General features: G+C 37.9%; 1 protein-coding gene across 4 annotated transcripts in view; it reads left to right on the top strand.

Annotated features, from left to right (window-relative positions):
* The window catches only part of LOC105279816 (cAMP-specific 3',5'-cyclic phosphodiesterase, isoforms N/G), a 248773-nt gene that overhangs the window by 110791 nt on the left and 114363 nt on the right, over positions 1 to 23619 (top strand). Inside the window, exons 2-3 of one of the 4 annotated variants that reach the window (XM_011339861.3) lie at positions 21975 to 22202; positions 22303 to 23337. The exons of the other annotated variants lie outside the window; for them this stretch is intronic. Coding sequence (XP_011338163.1) covers positions 22087 to 22202; positions 22303 to 23337 — 1151 coding nt within the window. The 5' untranslated portion in view covers positions 21975 to 22086. The remainder of the gene's footprint in view (positions 1 to 21974; positions 22203 to 22302; positions 23338 to 23619) is intronic. 4 annotated transcript variants of the gene reach the window in all.

The raw sequence follows: 23619 nt of genomic DNA, 5'->3' as shown, positions 1-23619 counted from the left end.
TGAAAGACGGAGTTGCATGAATTTAGATCAATAAATTGCGCCGAGTACAATAGTGACTTGCCGCGGGGATATCATTTTAACGCAAATAAATCCAATTTTCGAGCGTGAATCGGTGATAATAATGAATATTTCGCAACTTTGTTTCTGTCATGACGAGAAACAATGTTGTTCCTTTGCCCCAGTGAATTATTCCCTTTGGTACAGTTTCGACACATTTCCAAACACATTTGCACTCGATTTTGCAATCGAAATTTGATGAAACGAAAATAACGCTGCGAAATATTCCCAGCGTGGCCTACACACGTACGGGAATGAAAATATCAATCTTTCTTTGTCATTTATAAACGCTTCAACTTTAATTAGCTAGCTTGAGCAATCTAAACCTTGCGTTCAAAGGAGAAATTTATATAATTATTTTAAATACCGGGAAAAAATGTGGTACAACAGGAAATTATTAAATAAAGTAATATTTTTTAAAAATCAATATTACATGAGATAAATTAATATTATAATACATAAAGTGAACTCGCAAAGGTATTCGAACAATTGGTGAATCTCTAAATTCAGCGAAAAATTGTTAAAATGTTTCCGCGAGAAGAGGAGGAAGGTGTGAATTATTTCTACCTTTTATTACGCGTTTACGCACAGGTGATTACAGATCACACTTTATTCTCGTATCATTTCCGTCATGGTGGGCGATCTATTCAAGACTTTTTACCAATATGACAGACATGACCTGGATTATTTGAAACACGCAACGCGATATTCCAATAGGTCAGTCATTAATCTAGAGTGGTTTGAACGCGCTCGTCGCCAAATCCTGCCATCGGCTTCGTTAATCGTTCTATTTCTGCCGCTCTATTTTGCTCACCCTCATGCCGCCCTATGTCACGCGTGTCACGCGAGAGTCGTCGGACGACCGTGTGGCGAGCGAGATTTTCTGCTCCCGCGTCTCGCGGTGAATTTAATTTTACCTGAAAAACGTGGCGCGACCCTGTCCGAACGTGTGCCAGAACTAACTTTGTTTTTCGCCAGGCCGTCGCCAACATTGACATTCCCGATGCAGCCGGTGAACACTGCCACGTGACAGACCGCGACGATGCATAGCATGCATCACGACGCGGATGCGCCTGATTCGACGATGCCGACGGCGTCGACGACGCCGGAGCGGAAAGTAGGCCGGCGCGACGCTGAGAAAACGCACCTGCGAGTGTGAAGAGATATATCGCACATTTCCACGTCTACTCTTGCGATGAGTTTTGCGCGGGTTCAGGCTCGAGCATTTACTTTGAAATATATTTCGACGTGCGTAACGAGACGGGTCCATTTCTTTTTTCTTTTTACATTTCCCGTTTGAGAGAGTTTAACGGTCGATTCGCTGCGTTTTGTCGTGGCGTTGAGTGATGACCGGACGTGAACACCAGACGTGCGAAGTCCTTTTTAGGAGAGTATTTCGTTTGATCGCATTTTCCAAGACTCGTTTAAAGGGAACAATTTTTGACGCAATACGAGCGTAACGTCATAGTCGCCGTCACGTTTTTTCATGGATATTAATTAAGTTGATTATTGGTAGGAAAGAATATTCTTCAAAAATCCTTGTTTATCGTGACATAGAAAAATATGAGCGTGGAGTAAAATTTAAAAACGTACTGTATAATGAAAATTCATTTTTATCATTTTTAATCAAGCTGACCCACCAAAAGGAGTAATTTGATTAATGTACATCAGTAATTTGTCCAACAGAGGTAGTAGGTTCTGGATTCTATTTCGAAATATTTGCTGAGTTGTCAGAGGAAAATGTTTTATGCGATGTAATATTTTTGGGAGAATATTTCTTTATATATGTGAGGTAAATGAAAAGGCATTAGTCGTTTGACGATGTTCACCTGTGCAACCCGGGGCGATCTGGCGTTATAGAGTATAGTGCGGATTGTATGAGGACAAGCTTTGCAAAGCAAAAAAGAATGTGAGTCGATAGGGAACAAAGGAATAAAGAATTTTTTCATGTTACTAACGATCTACACAGTTATTCGTTAATTTTAACAATTTATCATAGTGATTATCTTTTCCTAGTGATAAATGGAAAATACAATAAAAAATGATACAATAAAAAATATTTGAATGTATTGAGTATTATCTTATGATAAACAAATCGAATAGATAAAATGTAATAGTATTAAAACTTATGGATTTTATTTTAACAAGCCAACAATTTTATATTTTCCCACATAATTGCCGTAATAATATGATATTAACGTTCCAATGATATACGTGCAGTTTCTTTCATTTTATCCTTGTGAAATAAAAGCAGCAAGTATTATATAGTCTCCTTCTTCGTATTATTTAAAATCATATTTTCTTAGAGGTAAACATAGTTAATGGAACCGTGTTTTGTCAGAGGTACTTTAATTTTTCTTTAATCTCTGAAAGCGTTGATAATGATATTACAACATTTCTTTCGTCTTAGGAAGATCAATTTTAATCTACTCAAGGACGATGTGCTTTAGCATATTCCACGACCATCATCCAAGCCCAGGGTTCGACCATTCCCGCAAGAATATTCGTAGACTGATTAAAACGGGAGTCTTTAAACTTTTCTAACACTTTAAATATACGATGTCAGTAGGAAAGACGAACAGATAAAAACTAAAATTGCTTAACTTTTATATTAGCTTTTAGTGAAAATGATGATTGAATGACTTGCTATTTAATATGAATCTATATTACTTTCACTGAAACTGAAACATATTATCATGTAAAATCTATCTTGTCTATTAAAATATATTGTAAATGAAATTTGATTACAAATTATTGATTAGAAATAAACTACATGCGGAATACTTGGCAAAGTACAATTTATCTAGATCTTAGCACTTTAACGCAATTTCTTCAGACGATCACTTAGTTAATGTTCTGTAGGTGGTCTCAATTTTTCAAATATAGCTTAAATATATGTTATTATAAAAATCGTAGTAACACTGTTTAAATAAATATACCATTGTGACTTATCACGCTTTCAGTAACAGCAGCCAACGTAAATCTAAACAGACCACGGATACGTAGTAGATGTTGAATCAGTACGTTTGCCTCATAGTGTTTGGGAAATTGCCTGTTAATACCTTAACTCACAGTGTCTCTCCAATTCACACAGATAGACCGAAACATGGAGCACCAGAATATTCATGACCAATGTCGATACTCTATCTTGATCTCTCATGCATGTTGAAGTTCTCATCACACATAATCCATTTTCTCTTTAATCAAGATCTGTTTTTTATCATTACATATGATAACTTTGTATCTTTCTCTTACGTTCCTCTTATTGCTGATAAGTCCCTCTATAAGATCCTTTTAAAATTATAATAAGTATTTGTTTTTAAATGCCAGAATGAATCTAATCAAAACTGATGCAAATCCATTTTTCCCTTTTTCTCATTTGCTTTACGTTATTAGAAAATTTTCTTTCCGACGATGCTCATCCCACCGGTGTATTCGATCCGACAGCTAATTATACGTACCACAATATAGATGCATGGTTCTATTAGAAAACTTGCCGAACCGTGCTCGGGAAATTGCATTTCTATAAATAAGTTGTTAATGACGCGTTCTCCCTTTAGGTTTTGATCATGATAACAGTATTGTATTAATTAGCAAGGAAAATGCTCATAAACACTTTATTAGAAACAGCACAGTTTCGTGTTGATTAATTGCAAAAGATATTCTGTACTTCACACTCTGGTTTATATTTAGTTTTGACTTTACAATCTTTGATAAATACAAAAGGTGCGAGAAGTTTTGCTTGGCAGGATTTTTATCATAAAAGAGTTTCCCACGGATGCAGGACGGATACATTGCGGCAATTTAAGGAAAGTTGAACTGTCTATTATCAACATCTCACTCGTCTCACTTGACATTTAGTAACTTGCTTCGTCAATCCATCTCTTGGCAAATCTGCATAGCACGACGTGTTGCATACTATATTTCCAGCTTGCTGTCAAATCGAGTTGGACGTGTTGAAGACATGCTTCGTATCACGAAACAAGATCAAAATTCGTGTAACATTGTATTAAACTTATAAAATACAATCTTTGGACATAAAGTTTTACAATTTATACGTAGGACGTACATATGAACAAAACAGTGCGACTACAAATATATCGAAAATCGGTAGTAAATGTTAATTTATTGAAAACTGAGGTATTTTATCAAAAAATATTTTGTTCTTGGAAACGGAATGAAATTCTATTTACACAAATTTTAAATGAATGCAAAGTGCTTTATTGTTTTAACGTTTCATTCCTATATACATGAGTAATTTAGTTTTGTATGAGAAAACTGGAAAAAAATATCTTTATGCATTAGCGTTAAAAGGTAAATTGATAATAGTCATTCTTAGTTCTTAAAGATTTATATTTTAGATGTTAAACATTGATATGCGAATAATTCTTATTTGATACAATTTGATACGACTAATTATCCTTAATTACAATTAGTTACATTTAAAATACAGCTTTCGGCTTTTCCGAAATACATTTATCATTCCGATGTTTCTCTCAACTGATTCAATAATTGCATACATCATCAATTACTGTTAACTGAGTATATTACGAGCATGTGAAAAACATGCTTAACAGTCAATCATCGATAATTAATTTCATAAAATATATTTGTTTATTATGAGATATTATTTATATTATTTGCATTTAAATAATTTGTAAAATTTATTAAAAGTGACAGAAGACATATTTTGAAATGCAAGATATAAAATACTAGTTTACTCAATATAGTTTATATTTTGCCGTTTCTTTTTAATATAGACATTGATATGATGTATGTATTTTTGAAAATAATTATTAATAATTAATAACAATGTGCATAAAGAATACTCTCTTCCAATTGATATTAAAGAATGTAGGTAATAGATGTTATGTCAGAGCGCGAACTTTTAATTAACATATTCAGTGATGCGAGTTTGGCTTTAAGACGTTCATTTCATATAGATAGAATTTTTTTACGCATGAAAACATCTGATTCTCGATATTGTATTAGGATGGACTTCATGCAATGCCAAGCAGGATGCCATCACTTGGTCTCTTTCAATAGATTGCATTTTGCAGTCCTTCACGTTCCAATGACTTTCAAAAAACTTTTGCAGATGGTATTGTTAATCAGTGTTGTGAAAATAATCCGCCAACTTATGACAAACGATTTTCCATTTAATATGAGCTTTTATATGAGCTTGTATAATTAGTATTATTAATTTATATTTAATAATACTAACTATAAAATTAATACTAATTTTATTCTGCTGAATATATTTATTTGGTTAGCTGATTTAGTCGTAAATGAAAGCAGATTTCATTATTATGACAGTATCAATAATATAGAATTTAACGTTTATTATTCAGAAATTCAGTTGTATAAAATTTTTCATTTAATTTGAATTATTCGCTCGTGACTCGCAATACAAGATTGAGATTTCGCGTTTGCTAATGAACGGATTACGCGTAATGACGAGTTGCAAGCTTACGACATTTATTCAACCCAAGAGGAGCGGAACGTGATAAAATTTTTATTTTGTCGATAACATGTTGAAATTCACACATAAATATTATCCAGAGCATCTTGTAATTTCAACTCAATTGTTTGTTGCGATCATATATAAATATTTTACTTTAATGTTTCAGTGATCAATATTTTTGTGTTCATATAAGTCAAGTTTTGAATCCAAACTTCGTAAATTCAAAATAAAATTGTTTTGGATTTACCTCTCTGTATCTTTTTTACTTAAAAATATATTTTAAAAACACGTCCAATATAAACACGTGCATTTGTAAAAATACAGTACGTATAGAAGTTCCTAATACCTGCCTGTTTTTTTACCACTTACTATCTTATCTAGTGTCAACTGATGTTCTTATCATACATCGCTCTGTCTTCTCGTTAATATACATTTATTATGCGTGCGAATAGTATGCCAGACAATAAAAGTGCCACGTGTGGTTTTTGTATCTTTAATCGTATCGAGCATCTAACAGCATTCGTATAATTGTGCGATGTGCGAATGGACACGAAACGATTTTCAATTTGTTCGCGTCACTTGGTGTCCTTTCGCTGTTAGCAACTCGCGCTGTCTCACGTTCGCGTGAGATTATATCATAATTTATTCTATTATATCTGCTTTTGTCGAGAAGGGAGAAAGGACACTTGGTGTCCTTTCGCTGCTTGAGAAGAAATCATTTTGAACCTGATCGTATAGTGCGATTGTTTGCGATCCCCTTTCGACGCTTTCGTCGCTCGACTCCCTGCCAGATTAAAGTGTATTATGCTAATAAGATTGGTCGCCGGCAAATACTGTCGTGATCAACGGTAGGAAAGGGCTTCGGTTAGGTAAACTCGTTATATTGTCTGCCTAACTGATATATTCTTCGCTTCCTCCGGGCTCGCGTGTGGCTTTTCGTCAATGCGACGTGTCGTGGGCGAGATATCTCCGGAAAATTTATGCTAATAAAAGGGGACGAAAACGGCATACAAATTTTCTTAGCGAGCGAAATATATAAAGTTCTTACGTGGCCGTCAGGTACATCAAGGAATGATACCGATATGAAATCCTTCAATGGTTGCAGGACACGTTATTTCCATTCACGCTGACTCAATCTCATAATTCTCTCTATCGATTGATTCTCTCTAGTGATAGCGTAGCTTAGGTGTTTGTATGCAAAATGAAACTTTAGTATTAACGAGGAATTTCTTGACAAACTTCTCAATTTGTGAACACTATCTGCCTATCAAGTTTCATGCTTGAATATAATCTGTGAAAATTATATCATTTCGTACATCGTACTTTTTCGTATTTTTTATTACGAAATTATGTAACATTTCTTTTAAGAAGATTACGTAAAGTATAGGTATTCTCTTATACATTATGAGATAATAAAAAGTAGACGTGAGAGTTGGCTCATAAGACGCGACAAGTGGTTCAATTATTAATTATTTGTCATCATAACGCTCGATAGATTTTCCACGAAAGACACGAGAGATTGCGCTATAATTAATTACAATTATAATTAAATAACACAATGTGATTAGCTACATTTCTACATCGAATTGTTTACACAAACAATTTCGACTGAACCAAAGCATTTGTGCAAAACGCTTTTACCGATTGACAATCACAATTCGTATTTATATCGATTCATTGTCATCGGCAGTTATCCGATCTGATGAGTTACACGTGATGCTTGTAATTGAATATCGTGTAAGTGCAATAGTGTTGGTAGCCAAGTATGCTTTCTCTGTACTCCGAAAGCTCCAATTTCAAACATGTAAATTACGGCTAAGCTTAATTATCCCGAGGACAATGTGTAACACAAAACGATTTGAACTTTTTTAAGAATTAGCAAGAACAAGTTAGGCGATGAGTTATTACAAATTTCATCTAAAGACTTAAAATTCCTCTCCGTTGAGACATCCGATCATTTGTAACCATCGCAGAATCGAAACTCGTGTCGAAGATATATCGAAGTCAATCTATACGTATATTTGCACCTGCGTTATATTGTTTATTGCATCTACTTTATTGTGGCTGTCTATTATTAGACATATCGAGCACTTTTATTAAATTTCAATATTCACAATGTTTCTTACCCGTTCAAGCATGGTATACGGGACATGGCCTTGGTTTTCCGCTATGAAGCTGCAACCATATAATTCGATTCGCGTTTATATGCACTCGAAGCTAAGTATATCGACCAACTTGATATTTTTCTTTTTCACTCTCGCTGCTCGAAGAGACTTTTCTTGATTGCCGCAAATGAAATAACGATCAACGGTAATTCAGTGTGATCACAATAAAAACGGAAAGAGATACGAAGGCAGGGAAGGGCAGGATAGAGTAGGAAATATCAATGGGAAATGAAGCGCGAAGCTCGTGCGGATCGTTCTGTAAATTAACTCAGGTTTTACAGGTAAAGTTGTCACATTGTCCATATCCAGATAATCCGTGCCACAATATGAGTTTGATGAAACATTCGGTCCATTTGGAGATTAAATCATGTGAAAATGTGTTGAGAGTACATTCAATTTGAAAATATGAAAGTTGCGATATGAGAACTTGAAACGCGAAGAGAATATGCGATGGAGTGGAGAGGGGGAAGAACGAAACATGTTTTTTTGAAGCTTTCGCGGATATTAAAGTGTGTTTGAGTTATATAATATACATCGTAAATCCACACATGAAAATGTAAATTGCTATTAACTTGCCACTAACGTGACTTATGCAGAATGCACATTATGCGTTTCGCGGTGTAATCAATACGGACTTTGTGCGTGTATGTATCTGTGTGGGTATGTTCTGCAGTATAATGGGGGATTAATTAACGAACTGACTAGAGACACAATGTTTTGTTAACGGCGTTGAATATTGCGCGATACATACGTGTGTTCGTGTGATTCGCACGGGATATAATCCCGCTATCCTTTTGGCATTTTCGTGAAGAATAATTGTGGTTCAGGCAAATGTGCGCGCGTGCAATACATTGCACGTATTGCTTAGTTAAACACCGCAATTATATAAATTATTTTGCCTAATGAGACAATCAGTAGGATTATACGAAATTACCTGAGCTAAGCGTTTATTGCGTTCTGTCACTGAATAATGTAATTTAAATGTCATATGTAATTTGTGTAATTACAACGAAACTGAAATACTTTCTGTACTCTCACTACTAGAATTTAATATAATACAGGCATACAGAAAAGAATTTTTGAAAAAACATAATTATTTATTTTGCTGCAACGATGAGATCAAAATGGCTGAGCTGTCATGAAATGAGATGCTCATGCCGTGAAATACCGTCTAGCGGATGCGTTTTACGGCGTTTTCATTACAGATGTGCCTGTTCCTAATTAGCGCGGAGCTCGAGAGCTGTTTTAGTATTAATATACCTCGCTGATGCCGGTAATAAATTTATTTTTATTTTATTCAGCTTAAAAATATTATCGTATTCGTTAATGCAGCTTATTGCGATACGAAACGTTCATTAATCATTTAAAGTTTGTTTAAATAATAAATTTGTCATTAATTAATTGTCACTAAATAATTTGATTAAAAGTTCGCGTTAATTAACTGTTATAAAATCAAATTTAAATTGAGATTGTGTTATAATTATATTATAATAGTATTATAAAATTTAATTTTAGCTTCATATTTGGCAGGAATACAGGTACAGAAACTGTATTAAAAACGCAAATTATTCATGTAATGAATATATTACTCTCAACGATTGATTTTTATAATACTATTTTATTTGCACTACTATTCTACATGGTATATTATTGATTCAGATAGACAGAAAATGGTACTCATTTATTTGAGTTTTGAAAAATTCGAAAGTTTGTGCTTTTGCGTAGCAGTAGTATGCAAAGATTTACTCGGTGATTAGCGATGATCGATGACTATCGTCTGCACCGTGTGATTTATTCTGCGTCAGAAGCCCACAGTGGCCATCATCCGCTCGGTTGTCCGAGGTAAATGGATGGTTTATACAAGGATGACAGCGCCGTCGGATTTTCTATTAGATGTGCCAACGAGATCAACGATACTCACGTTTCAACGTAAAATACGAGCCGCTCCAATTACCTGGGTCTCACCTGCTTTTATTTTGTGTCTAACGCGACAGATAGATATTAGGCGAGATTTACACAACATCGTTGGCGATTATCGTTGGTCTCCATCGCGTCACGAGAAAATCGTGTTTATTCTGTCGTTGCTGTTGTTTCATGATACTTAGGGGAAGATTTCAGTATTTATCCGGGCGTTTGCGATGTGCTTACCTTCTTGTAAACTCGCGTTTTCGTCAAATGAAAAATTCTTCTTTACGAAAGAATATGCGCTTCTCTCTAAAGCGAGCCTGGCACCTGTGCAGTAATTTATGCTCTTACTCGACCTCTTCTGCGTTGCATGCGTTTCTCGCAACAGTGAATAATTCTGGGACAAACATCGACGCTGCAGCATATTTTCTGTACGCGGCTCGGGCGGCCTAGTGGTATGAATTTCAAATTCTAACCCAGAAATAGCACCATTCGGAAGCTTTTACCTGAGTTTTCCCCCTCTTTTTCTTCTCCCTTTTAGTCTCTCACTCTCTTTCTCTCTTTCTTTTTTTTCTTCTTTCTTTAGCTCGCATTTTCATATTGTGTTGTTTGGCTTCGCTTGATATACAATATTGGCTGCGCGCCAAAGTTCACGATATCATCATCGAAAACGGTGCAGTTTTTCTGGAGAACTTGCAGCCGTACTATGCGTCACTCTCTTGAGTCGTAAGAGACGATTGATTTACTTTAAGAATACCTATTTATTATTGAAAAGATCGGAACATTAAAACGACTCTCTTTCTCCCTCTTTCTTTCTTTTCGAATAATCTTTTCTGATAATGTGACGTTTTTCGAGATGCTGACAAATGAGAAGATCTTCGTGTGTGACATCGGGCGACGATTACGGATGTCCGTTTCTCATTCGAGGCTTATTCATCATTTGACTTGAGTGGCTGCAAAGTTTACTGGGCATACGCATACATCTTCCGAGATAGCATTATGTGCAGAACCACGATCTTTCGTCGTTAACGAGAATCATAACAATCGTTTTTATGATTCATTCTGGTACTCGGGCGTGTGATTTAAGATAAACGCAGGTTTCGCCCTACTTTCTTAAGAAATTTAAGGCACGTTTAATATTCCTTCGAGGAGTCAGCGATTAATCATCGTTGAGAATATACGCTTCGCTGAAAGTATGAGTGCTCCGTAAATTAGATAAAATATTACTATGGTAAATAAGAAGGATGCGTTCGACGTGTACAAAAGTAGTGTATCTTGCATCAAGCTCAAGAAGCTTTCGATCTCTAAATTTATCTTCACTAACATTCTCAATACTAGATTGTACATATAGATTGTTAATACTTCACAGGTGCAGCTGTAACTAGATCGCGCTTTGCAAAATAGATTAAAAAACCCACTCTTCTGGTCTTCTCATTATAAATGTAAATTATCTAGTGATGCTGAAAATTTAAGTTATTAATAATTCGAGTATACGCTGGCGGCATAGTAAATCGATACGTTAAAAATTGTGAGTAGCTATCAGCTATTATCTCATCTTCGGTTTTAATTAACGTGGCTAAAGTATGGTAATTAACGTGAATAGAGATGATGGTCATTTATAATATCTCGGAAATCCGTTACGTTCATAGAATCAATAAATAAAAGCACTTATTGGAAGCAACTGGATGCGGATATAAAGTTGGGCAAAATGTTATCGTGGCTTATTTATTTATCTCAGTAATGAGACCAAAAGAGTTATCTCATCGGAAAATCTACTACGTACTAGGTCCGAAATCTCTTCTTTTTATACGATGGCTATACCCGAGATAAAGTTATCCTCAGGGGTGAGCCTACACATAGATGGGTGGAACTGCCCTCAGGAGATCTCTGCTCGATTTTTTGCTTCCTGGTAACCAATCGCTATTGTGACCACGAATAAACCGATTCCACGTATTTCTGCAGTTGGAGTTGAATTCGCGTCCGCAAATTTTACTTCCACCGTTTGAATGGCTATTCGTAATCAAAAAATTTGTACCTTATGCATACAGGGTGAGTCACCTAACTTGACGACCTTAAATAAATCGTAACATACGTGCTATATGAAAAAATTGTTCTAACAAAAGTTGCATAGTATGAAGGGGGACACATAGTGCAATGATCATTTGTTTGCTACCTTTCTTTTTTATCGAAATATGAAGGTCACCTTCAGTGTTTTAAATGGGATGCTCAACATTTTTTCCCGGATTTCGATAGAATGTCCAACGCTGAGTAAAAAAGTATTATACTGGTTAGGGTGTAAAGTTAATAGTTACTGAGATAATTGTAAACGACTTATCCTAATTTGCGATCACGTTCAATCAACGGAACTGTTAGATGGCGAGGAGACAACTATGTAATCGCAAATCGTGTTTATAAACACAGTTCTTCTTAGATAGTAGATCTAGATTAGACATCTGATTGACGCGTTAAACGTAGTACAGTCAGAATTGTACATGAGAACGGTGCTATTGGAGCAATATGAAATTCAGTAATAAAGAAAAGTACGATATGATAACTGTTTATGGTATGTGCGAAGAAAATGCTGTGAGGGCTAAACATTTGTACGCAGAGAAACATCCTGATCGAAATCAACCGTCGCATTCTACCTTTCTAAGACTCAGTCAAATGCTGAGAGACACTGGCAGCTTTAATGTACAGAAACGCAAACGCAATAAACATGCAACAAACGAAGAATATACTACTTGTGTTTTAGCAGCTGTTACCCGCAATCCACACATCAGTACACGGCAAATATCACAAGGCCTTCCAATTAGTCAGACAAGTATTGTGCGGATCTTTCATTCTCAGAAATTTCATCCATATCACTTATCAATGCATCAGGAGCTGCATGGAAGAGACTTTGAAAATCGTGTACAGTTTTGTCAATGGTTTCTGCACGAGATAGAAGCGAATAATGCATTTTTACAGAACGTGTTATTTACTGATGAAGCTACCTTCACAAACAGTGGACAAGTGAATTTAAGGAACATGCATTATTGGTCAGTAGAAAACCCCTATTGGCTTCGTGAAATTGATCATCAACGACGGTGGAGTTTGAACGTCTGGTGCGGTATACTCGGCAATCATATTATTGGACCGTATTTTATTGATGGATCATTAACAGGTCAGAAGTATTCGATGCTTTTGTCTGAAATACTGCCAAATTTATTAGAAAATGTGCCGTATTAAATTCGTTTAACAATGTGGTACCAACATGACGGTTGTCCCGCACATTACGTACAGCAGGCACGGCGAGTATTACAAAGACAGTTTCCTAATCGGTGGATTGGACGGGGCGGTGATGTTGTATAGCCAGCTCGTTCACTGGACTTAACACCGTTTGATTACTTTCTATGGGGGACAGTAAAAAACGACGTATATCGCGAGCCACCAACAACAGTAGAGGATATGCGAGAACACATTATTAATGCATGTGCTGCTATAACTCCGGACATGCTTCAGAATGCTAATCGTTCGTTCATTAAGAGGTTACGCAGTTGCATTGAGAATGACGGACGTCAGTTCGAACAATATTTGAAATAATAAAAGGTATTTTACAATTATCTCAGTAACTATTAACTTTACACCCTAACCAGTATAATACTTTTTTACTCAGTGTTGAACATTCTATCGAAATCCGGGAAAAAATGTTGAGCATCCCATTTAAAACACTGAAGGTGACCTTCATATTTCGATAAAAAAGAAAGGTAGCAAACAAATGATCATTGCACTATGTGTCCCCCTTCATACTATGCAACTTTTGTTAGAACAATTTTTTCATATAGCACGTATGTTACAATTAATGTAAGGTCGTCAAGTTAAGTGACTCACCCTGTATATTATATATTATATATATAGCAAAATATACAGCAAAAATATAAGAAATTTATCTACAGTTAATTTCTACAAAGTTAAAATATAGTTCCGCGTACAGTAAGCTTGCGTTTCTTCATATTATGATTTTGTTGCAACAAATTCAATTAGTAATTATGATATTTATCTGTTGTAGCTTGTGTTCTTTCATTCTTCCATTTCAGTTATATTGTTACTTAAATCTCGAGACTTCATAGAGAATCTCGAGATTTCATAGAGTGTGCTTCACCGCTACAATTTTCTCCATGGTTAATGATACGCGCGTGATTCCTCTTGCGTTTGAACGTGTGAGTACCTGGCGCAACTTGCTACGTTCTCATCTCCTGAGGAAATTTCCTCGAAAGAACTTGCTGTAACGATGCAAGTTGGGATATATTAATTAAACTCGTTATATTAGGAAAGTACAAGACATAATTGGATACAGGATTGCAAAGGAAACTTAGTGATTGTCTCACTTTATCTTTGACCTACAAATTAAATGTGATCAGGCTGAGTAGACGTTGATTCAATTTCGAGTATCCTAAAATCAACTCCATGTTTTCATCGCTTCGAAGTGACTTGAACGTTGCAGAATTTATGTAGAGTTGCTCATTGCGGGAGTTCATTGAATTATATCCTACCAGCTTCCTATTGCGCTTGTATTTTACGACCTCCCAGTTCGTTATTTCGCGACAGGTACTGCGTAAAGTCCCTGAACTACTTCATTACCACTGTAACTGAGTTAAGTGATACTTTACGTTCGGCAAAAAGTACTTCAGCTAAGGTAGCGAGGGAACGTAGAACGCAATTTTTCGTACCATTGGCTCCGTTCCGAGTTGAAATGCTTCACTAGCAGCAACTTTGCGTTCACAGTTGAAGAGGAGCCAAGATAATTCCGCGGATCGGAATTTCGATCTCGTGCTATCCATAGTAATGCTATCGTTGACCTTAACGTGAGATTCCTTTCGAAAAGCCTCCAAGAATCGCGGTCCACACAATGCGTTGGCTGCTGATGTTGCTTTTCTAAGGATAAAGCTTTCTACACTGCAAAACGTGTCCACTTTAACTATAACGGAAAAAAAGTCATTTTTTTCCGCTTTAACTTGTAAGTGTGAAATTAAAGCGGAATCATATATGTATACTGCTGCCATACTGCGAGTTGCCATAGTTACGTTATTTTCGTCCGCTTTAAATATGTATGACCGAAATCGTAACCGATGATCACATCCTTTATAATATTTAATCCTTTTTAATCCTTTAATCCTTTTATTTAATCCTTTTTAATATAAAATCCTTTATATAAATAGGACTGGTAATAATTTAGCATTATAACGGATATTATAAAGGATGTGATCATCGGTTACGATTTCAGTCATACATATTTAAAGCGGACGAAAATAACGTAACTATGACAACTCGCAGTATGGCAGCAGTATACATATATGATTCCGCTTTAATTTCACACTTACAAGTTAAAGCGGAAAAAAATGACTTTTTTTCCGTTATAGTTTCGCGGAATTTAAAGTGGATATGTTTTGCAGTGTAATATCGAGAAAATCGTAAGGAATCGATTTTTCCAAGAAAATTTTCCGCAGATCTTTTCTGTCGATGTATTGTACGCAAATTGTGCAATGTAATTGTAGAATGCGGAACTACTTGAAATCGTTTTGTACATAACAATTTCTCTGTAGGATTTTTATACGTATTTTAATGATAGCGCTATGGAATAAAATGTTTTATGATGCATCTTTCTCGACGCAAGACACGAGACGGGCTTATAAAAAGAAAAGAAATATACGAAAGCGTATATAATTTGCTTTGAGAGCGAAATATGATATCTGGTAAGATCACTTGTATCAGTAGAATAGAACAACTGCTCGTTGCAAGAGATTGCAGTTAAGACTGTCAAGAACTGTAGATAGCTCTCTCGATAGTTCAAATTAGAGGATATCCGTCAGAAGCTCGTACTTTCAGCCACCATTTATTTCCGAGTACAATACAAAACCCACTTGTTTGAAACTGTTTGAAAAGTTTCGAACAAAACTGCAACTTTAAGTGCGTTCTATCTCTGTAATGTGAAAATAACACGTTCATTTGCGTTACTTTAAATCCATATAAATCGATTATTAATGCAAAAGCACGCTTTAAATGTGCAGAAATAATACTTCTAAAGTTGCAGTAAAGACGATCGCATATTCATCGCACACGAAACATTTTTCATTATCGTGGTATGATGCATGAAACGTTTGATTGGCAGAAAGCTTCGCACGTCACTTGCACGCCATACACGCGACAAACAAGTTCATTCCGGTTTTCTCCAGTTTTATATAGATCGTATCAATACGCTTCTCTCTCACTTTCCTTCTCTGTCAATATCAAAAATCGATGTTCGCGATATATGAAACGAGTAATTAATACTTACGCGTGGTCCCGTTGAAAAGTCCGAAAATTGTTTACAGCTCGTAAGCTCATGATACGGAAGAAGAGAGAGACTCGTAATTGCTATTTGCAGCAATAACTGAAATTGAGAGATCAGTTGATTTTCCTGTCATTGCGCGAATTACTCTCGGGACAATGTTAAAGCTGAATAATAAGCATACTTAATTCTAGAACAATAATGGAGCGCTCTGTCACTTTGTCAGTTACGGAAAAATTACGCGATAATTGCTCTTGTGATTAAAATTCTGCGTCACAGAAAGTGACATCGTACCGGCATAATATTACTAATGCGGGCCATTAGAGAAGACCGATAAAGACATTACTAAGCGCTTGCAGCTGTGACGAAGCTGTATTGGCGTACGTGCAAACAGACCGGAGAACACTTGTACATACAAGGATAAACGCTTGATAGAACGTGCACTACGTGCACCGTACATACATGGCCACGCATCGTTACTACTGGTGCTGATTTTCCTGGTATCGGATCGCTTTTGATTACACGCGGCCCGCTAACGATACCGTGATTTGGCATGTAATTTTAGATTGAAACTACGAGACCGACGCGCGCGGTTTGTAAGCTTATTGCGTAACGCAAGCGCGACGCATCACGTTTAATTAATGATGCTAACGTTGCGGGCGTACGCGTGATGCGAGAACAGCCCCGTGTAAGCTTTTGTGCAATAGTTTTCAATTTTCGCTACGCGTATTACATAACACTTCCGAGCGTTTTTGCCCCTCTCTTCCGCCCTTCAAAGAGCTTTAAGCACACGGAAATACGAGACACAAACGGTTGCACACACGTGCGCGCGATATTCGCGATTTTATCCATTTGTCGTGTCTTTCGCATCTTTATCTAATATCATGTGTTTCAGAGTGGATTGACGTCGCGCGGGAGATTTTATGGAAAATCGGAATTACATGTAAATACATGCGATACAGGAATTGTATAGTTGGTACGCGTTGTTGACTTCGTCGGGATATTATAAACAGACGTAAATATAACATATCCTCCTCTCGACGACATATGCGCCAGTATAATCAGAATTATTTAAATTGTGTAACAGTTTGGACAATGCGCTCGGACGGACGAAAAATTATTTGATTTTATTGGAAATGCAATTTTTATTGATTCCAATGTGTGTGATTTTGATATTTGCTCGTTCTTTCGTATGTAAACTTTACGTGTTTATTGGATGAGAGTAATATAATACACAAACGGGATTTAATGCAATCGTTAACGATTGATTTAGGTCGGTCATTTTTATTCCTGTAAATGGATTATTCATTTATTGTTGGTTTATGCGCATATCCGTTCCAAATATCCGCAATAAATCGTACAAGTGTTGACTGAAACTTTATGAGACACTTGAATTTCATCTCGTGAATTTTCAATGTTATGAATATAGAGCGACAAGTGGTCCGTGGACAGATAGATATTCTATATTGTATCCCCGCAAAACTTTCCGTTTGAATTCATGTCAATGCAAATAACTGCGAAAGTTTTCAATCGTCCAGATTTCGTTATTATTTTTATTTCGTTATATTCGTTATTAGACTGTTATCGTGCACAAGTTGCTCTCCAGAATTCTTTCTAGGATTTTGTTTTAACGAATATTACAAGAATATATAGAATATTCGTACTCAATCAAACTCGCTTTTAGAAAGATGTTCGACTGTTTTTTATTGCAAATTATTTTCACCGATAGAAGATATTTGTATAAAATGAGAGACGCAGAAGAGATATTTTTTTACGCGAGAAAGAGAGAGAAACATGTTAAATATGTTAATTATATTTTAGGATACGCGCTCTCTACTGTACCTAAATAAACAGAATTGTTTATTCACGCCAGACCTGATGCAACCTGATTTGTCGTTGCCACCGGAAACCGACATTTGCAAGCCGACCCGGACTCGTCGTCGTTCCCATTTAAATGCATACGTTCGAGATGAAGTGCCCTTGCTCGTTCCGCTGCTCGACTGAAATGGCGAGATCGCGTGGTTCGACGATAAATCCAAGTAAAAGGACGGATTCAGTCAGTCTGACCTAGAACCGAGCATTCCCCTAATATCTGGGTGAATCAGCTGGTGCATTGCCGAAATCGATGAGGCCGTTATATCGTCCGCACGATTTCAACCGGAAGTGGCGTAGTTTTCCTGGATTTCGCATCGATAAGGCACAACCTTGCGATGTGTCTCGGTGAAGCGTTGCAAGCGATTCCACACCGGCAGTATCAGCTATGCGTGATTGCCCCTCGAGGACTTGCTGGGTCGGCAATTCATTAAAGTCGCGAACAAGGTTACCACGTCTGTAGATAATCGTACGAACTGCTGGCTCTCTGAAATCGATATGATCCACTTTCAACGCTTGGGACAATTGCAGCTGATTGTGGCACGTGCCTCGATTGCAGAGAGAGAGAGAGAGAGAGAGAAGCTCGGCTTAGGCTCGTTAGTTCCGTACCCTGAGATCCCGGTATTTCTAGTCGACATTTTATTTTACGCGTCCGAGGTGCATCCTTCGCAGCAATGAATTCCTTTGGAAATGTTTCCGATTATGAAATAAACGTATTTATCACATGTCATTCATGTTGTTTAAAATCTGCCCATTCCGAAGATATTAACGTATTACGCGCGTGCGATTATTAATATACTTGACAATATTATTTGTGATATTTTGATCTCCAATCTTGATGCTTTTATTCCTACCGATTAGCATGTAGCGCCTTTGGACATGGCCGGTTAGAAGTTTTGCTGAGTTACGTATTTAATTAACAATCGAGAATACAATTAATCTTCACATGTAATGCTTGTAATATTGAACACAATCGCATCGATAAGGAACACGAATTGCAGTATATCGCAGTAATAGATGACCGCGTTTTCCTCATCAATTTCTCGATTTTATCGCTTCAATAATAAGCGCATATTTCCGAGCGCAAATTGCATTGTCAGATTTTCAGTGCTGATGATTTCGCGAAAGCTCGCTACGTAAAGAGAGAACGCGATCGATAAGTAAAATGCAGGCAAAGCCTCGCGTGCAATCGGCCACGTAATCTGCAGCGTAGATATGCTTGAATGGCTTCAACGTAGGCGTCCTTGATAGTTTAGAATAAAGGATCAGTCCGGAAAAATAACGCTTTAACGATACGGAGTCTGATTACAACTATTTTTCCATTAAAGCTGTGACTGTGACGTCACGTTACTATTGTTTGAAAGAAACACTTGATTCACGTATCAAGATGCGAAGAGTATCATTAAAATTTCTCTCTCTTTCGCATCCAAAATTCGAAAAGGATTGAGATACCAAAACTTTGATATCAAAGCGAGAATGCATTATAAAAGATTTAACGTATTTTCAAATTTCAAACATTTAGTAAATGAGAGATGAGCGCACCAATCAAACTAACTAAAACAAATATTGCTAGAACAAGTAAATTAATGAGTTATTTGAAAGTAAAACAATCAGAAAATGAGAGAGAAAGGGAGAGAGAGAGAGAAGGAATTAGACATCGAGTTTCTATCTTGAGGATCCAATAAATTATCAAATATTGAATGTTGAGTTTAGTTAGGTTTAGCGAGCTTTTAAACGTTAAATTAATGAAGGTCGTGTTTGCGAGCCGTGCTTTGATATAGACGACTAGGAGTTTCGCAAATATTTGGCAGAATTTCTTGGCAGTTATTTACGAACCGACTGATCTGCTAAAACCGACAGCCTATCAGTGTCTTTTTGGTATAGCTGAAGATACGTCGGTAAACAATTTTCAACGTTGCAGCACACTTGATGTCTGCAAGAGACTTAACTATGGCAATAAAAATCAAATATTGCTGTGTAATTCAATTGCAATTCTACATCTAAATCTAGATATTCAAATTTATAAGAACAACAACGACATATGAAAATGCGTGCGTTTGTTATTATGATTCCTGTGAATTTTGTGCTTGCAAATTCAAGATTTTATTCTCGACTGGTATTGTGTTTAGTCTCCAATTGGAAGTTTCCTCGTTCAAACAGCTATTGGATCGACTTCCGCCTGTATCACGGTCTAATCACGAAGTCGACAAAACGTTCGAAGATTCGAAATTGCTTGCCGTAGTGCTGCAATACCATTACTGCTACGGCGCTGTAACGTACCCAGATTGATTGAAATTGCACGCGATCGCGGCAAACATCTTCACTCGTCGATGTAATGTGATTTTAATTTGCTCAATATCGCTCATTAGCAACGCAAATTGCACAATTAGCCTATTAGGCATGTCGATTAAATTCATTCGCGTTAAGCTACGGTATATCAGTGTGTACAACATATAGCGTTACATCCGCTATTGGTACTACATATAATTTACGCGCACATTCGCATTAATCAATGTGGTTTATGAACTGCGCCACCACGTGGCCTTTAATAATTAATCGCGGATTATTTTGTTTGTATAAATACGCGATTAATGTTCCGGATTAAACTCGTGCTCATTGTTTTCTGTACGATCACGAAAATCGTAAGAACCGTCTTGCGCCCGAAATATCGAGGCGAATAATTTTGCATCCGGTGATAACAACGGAAACGGCATAAAACGCGTTTGCGACACCCTGTTTATGTTCATTCGCCGTCCGGGAGATCATTCCCCGCTGTGATTGCTGCAAGTTCTAAGCATACAATACAGCCACCACTTAAAGCGTTCGACCGTTTCCTCATTTATGCGGCACGACTGCTGTAAAGCCAGGTTTTCCATGTTCAGCTTACAGGGGGATGCAGTCGGGCGATTCCACCGCAGTGCATCCATTGTCCTCATTGTCTCCGGCGGTGGCTATTGTTACGTGCTTCCATCGAATTCTTGTTTGCGCGGTTGTGCAGCACGCCAATTGCACCCTGCCTCAAAGCAAAGCTCCGAAGCTCCTAACTACGCCTTCGAATGCAAGGATGCTTTAATCCATGAACTTTGCGATTGGCGCATAACGATCGCGGAAACTATAAATATATCGTTTAACGTGGCGGGAAAGACATTCGGTTTCAGTATATGGGCGACATGCGATTTCATTATGACGTGCACCGAACGGGTTACAATTGTTCCGCTAATCGAATTGATCTAAAAATCGATACTCGCCCGGATACGAGTCGCTCCACGGAAAAATGGAATCTGCGCGGGAATAAAAATACTCCGCCGTCGTATTGAAACTCGCTTCAGATTTTCCTGACGGTTCTTCCCGTTTCTTATTTGCTCGGTTTTTGCGCACGACTATTTTCTGCAAATATTTGTCGTCGGGAGGGTCGAGTTTAAATTACGAATTTACCTCGTTATTCATTGTGCAAATGCCAGAAACATGTGTAATCAGAATCGTCTATTTATTCGCTAAATAATTGATTTGATTTTTTTATGGGTCGTAGGAAGAGAAGTTACCATTGTTGGCACAGTGGTCTTTTGTTATGCAAACGAATACTTATTGTTTCCTTCACTCGTGAAGGTATTCAATGCAATATGCAGATCATTAAAATTATCAGCATTTCAATACAGTATGAAATTTCCAACTTCCGCAGACATGTCGTGATTTTACATAATTTTCGTGCAGTTTGTTAGATGAAAAATAACCGGTTTTGACACAGTTCCAATTCAATTATTTGTTCCTGGTGGAAAAAATCGCACACTTGCCACGAGGCATCAGCAACGAATTTACATCCGATAATAACTTTTTCAAATAACTTTTAAATAAAGTTATTAAACGCAGCTACCGATCAAATTGTTCCTTGCATATTCTAATCTTAAATTTTTTCTTTATTCGACATATGTATTTTGTTTTATTCAGTGATGAAAAAAAGAATTCATTATGTAAAATATCGTTATTGTTAATAGAAGCAGATCAAATATTCCAATGTAAATAAAACAGATAAAATATTCCAACGTAAATAAAAATGAAATGGAAATGAATATAATTGTTTATGGGTCTTGTTACAATATGAGATTAATAAAAACAGAGAATGTAAAAGGTAATATCGAGTGGCTCCAAGCGCTTCAAGTGGAGCAAAGTTGCTCCGAAAATGTTGAAAGATGTCATTCATTTTCAGCTTGTCGGTTCTTGAGCGACAAACTCGCGTAGATGGAACACGTGACACAGTTGAGAAAAAAGAAGTACCGAGAACGCTGCGTTTTGATCTGACAACGAAGAGACTCCTGTGGATGGTCCGCGAGCACGATCCGCTTGAAAATTTGACGATTCGGACGCTTCGTCTTACGGAACTTTACACGGACGAGTTTAATCCTGCTGACTTAACATTTCCGCAACTAATATTCCGGTAACGTCAAGTTCTCCCGACGTCACGTCCTCACAGCGGAAGCTGCCTTACTCTTCTCATAATTCGCCGCAACAACTCACGTCAGCTATTTTTCTCGAAGCAACGAATCTCCGAAGATGGACGAGGATGACAGCGAGGACGTGCGCGAGACGATCACGCTGATGAATCGGCTCACCACGAAGGTCACCACGTCTACCTCGAAATTCACCTCCAAGACCAGCCAGCAGATCCTGCGGACGCAGGACTCGGCGGAGGATTCCGACACGATGGAATGCGCGTCCGAGAATGAAGTGGAAAATCTGCCGAGGGACGAAGACGCGTCGCAGGCGCGTAAGACGCGCGACCGGATATACGAGAGGAGTCATTACTCTCTGGACGTTCCCGAAGAGGTCGAGGCTGCAATGACGCGCAGGAAAACGACGATATCGTCGCTCCGCGTCTCAAGCGACGATACAAAGTACTCCAGCCCGCGACTCGGCCTCTTCATGGTAGCTAATCGCAGTCCGCAGTCCAGCTCCAGCCAGGAGGAGTACGAGCCCGAGGTGAAGAGCATTTCGAGGCTGCAGATGCAGCAACACCAGCAACAGCAGCACCTGTTGACGGCTGGCGGCGTCGGCCAGGTGTCCGCCCGATCGATGGAGAGCTTGCGATTGTCGAGGAACTTCCTGAGTGCGGATGACCGCTACAGCGAAGACTCCAAGTCGATGGAGTCACTGTCCTCGTCCTCGGAGACGCATGTCGGCTCCACTAAGAGTCACTACAGGAGTTTCCTGACCACGTCCACGCATGACGTACGCAGGATCGTGATGAAGAGCAGCGAGAACCTCCATCGGGAGGAGAGCCTGAATGCCGAGGTCCGACGCGGTCTGTTCGCCAACACCGGCCTAGAAAGAAAGACACCGCAGCACTTGAGCCTACCGCCGCCGTCCAACGTGTTTTCACTGACCAGTCCTGGGGGCAGCGATCGCAAGATCATGATCCTGAGCCCGCACTCGCCTGTGCAGGCTTCGGAGTTCCCATTCCCCGCGTCCATCTCGTGCAAGAGCGTCGAACAGACGCTCAAGAGCAGACGCAAGAAGGCCATCGTATTGCCGAGGTTGGTGTTGCCCCGAAGCGAATCCGAGGTCTTTCTAGAGTGAGTAGTTGAATGATCGAATTTCCTGCTCTGCCATTGTGTTGGTGTTTTCGTGGTCGCTCGTAGTAACACCGCTCGAGGCGACCGTCCTTGTTTCGGCGTTCACCATGTTTAATCTGGTTGGTATGTCGAGTTTCAAAGAACAATTGGATTAGAAATAATTGATGGTAACTTTATTCTGCGAAATTGTGGGCGTTTAAAGTGCGTATAAATGAACCGGTATGTATACGCGATGTGTCATCAAAGCTGGAATGGTGTACGTTAATTACGGCCTCGCGATTG

The sequence above is a fragment of the Ooceraea biroi genome, chromosome 8, assembly GCF_003672135.1.
Source record: "Ooceraea biroi isolate clonal line C1 chromosome 8, Obir_v5.4, whole genome shotgun sequence".
Taxonomy (NCBI): domain Eukaryota; kingdom Metazoa; phylum Arthropoda; class Insecta; order Hymenoptera; family Formicidae; genus Ooceraea; species Ooceraea biroi.
This window is presented reverse-complemented; position numbering and strand designations above follow the sequence as displayed.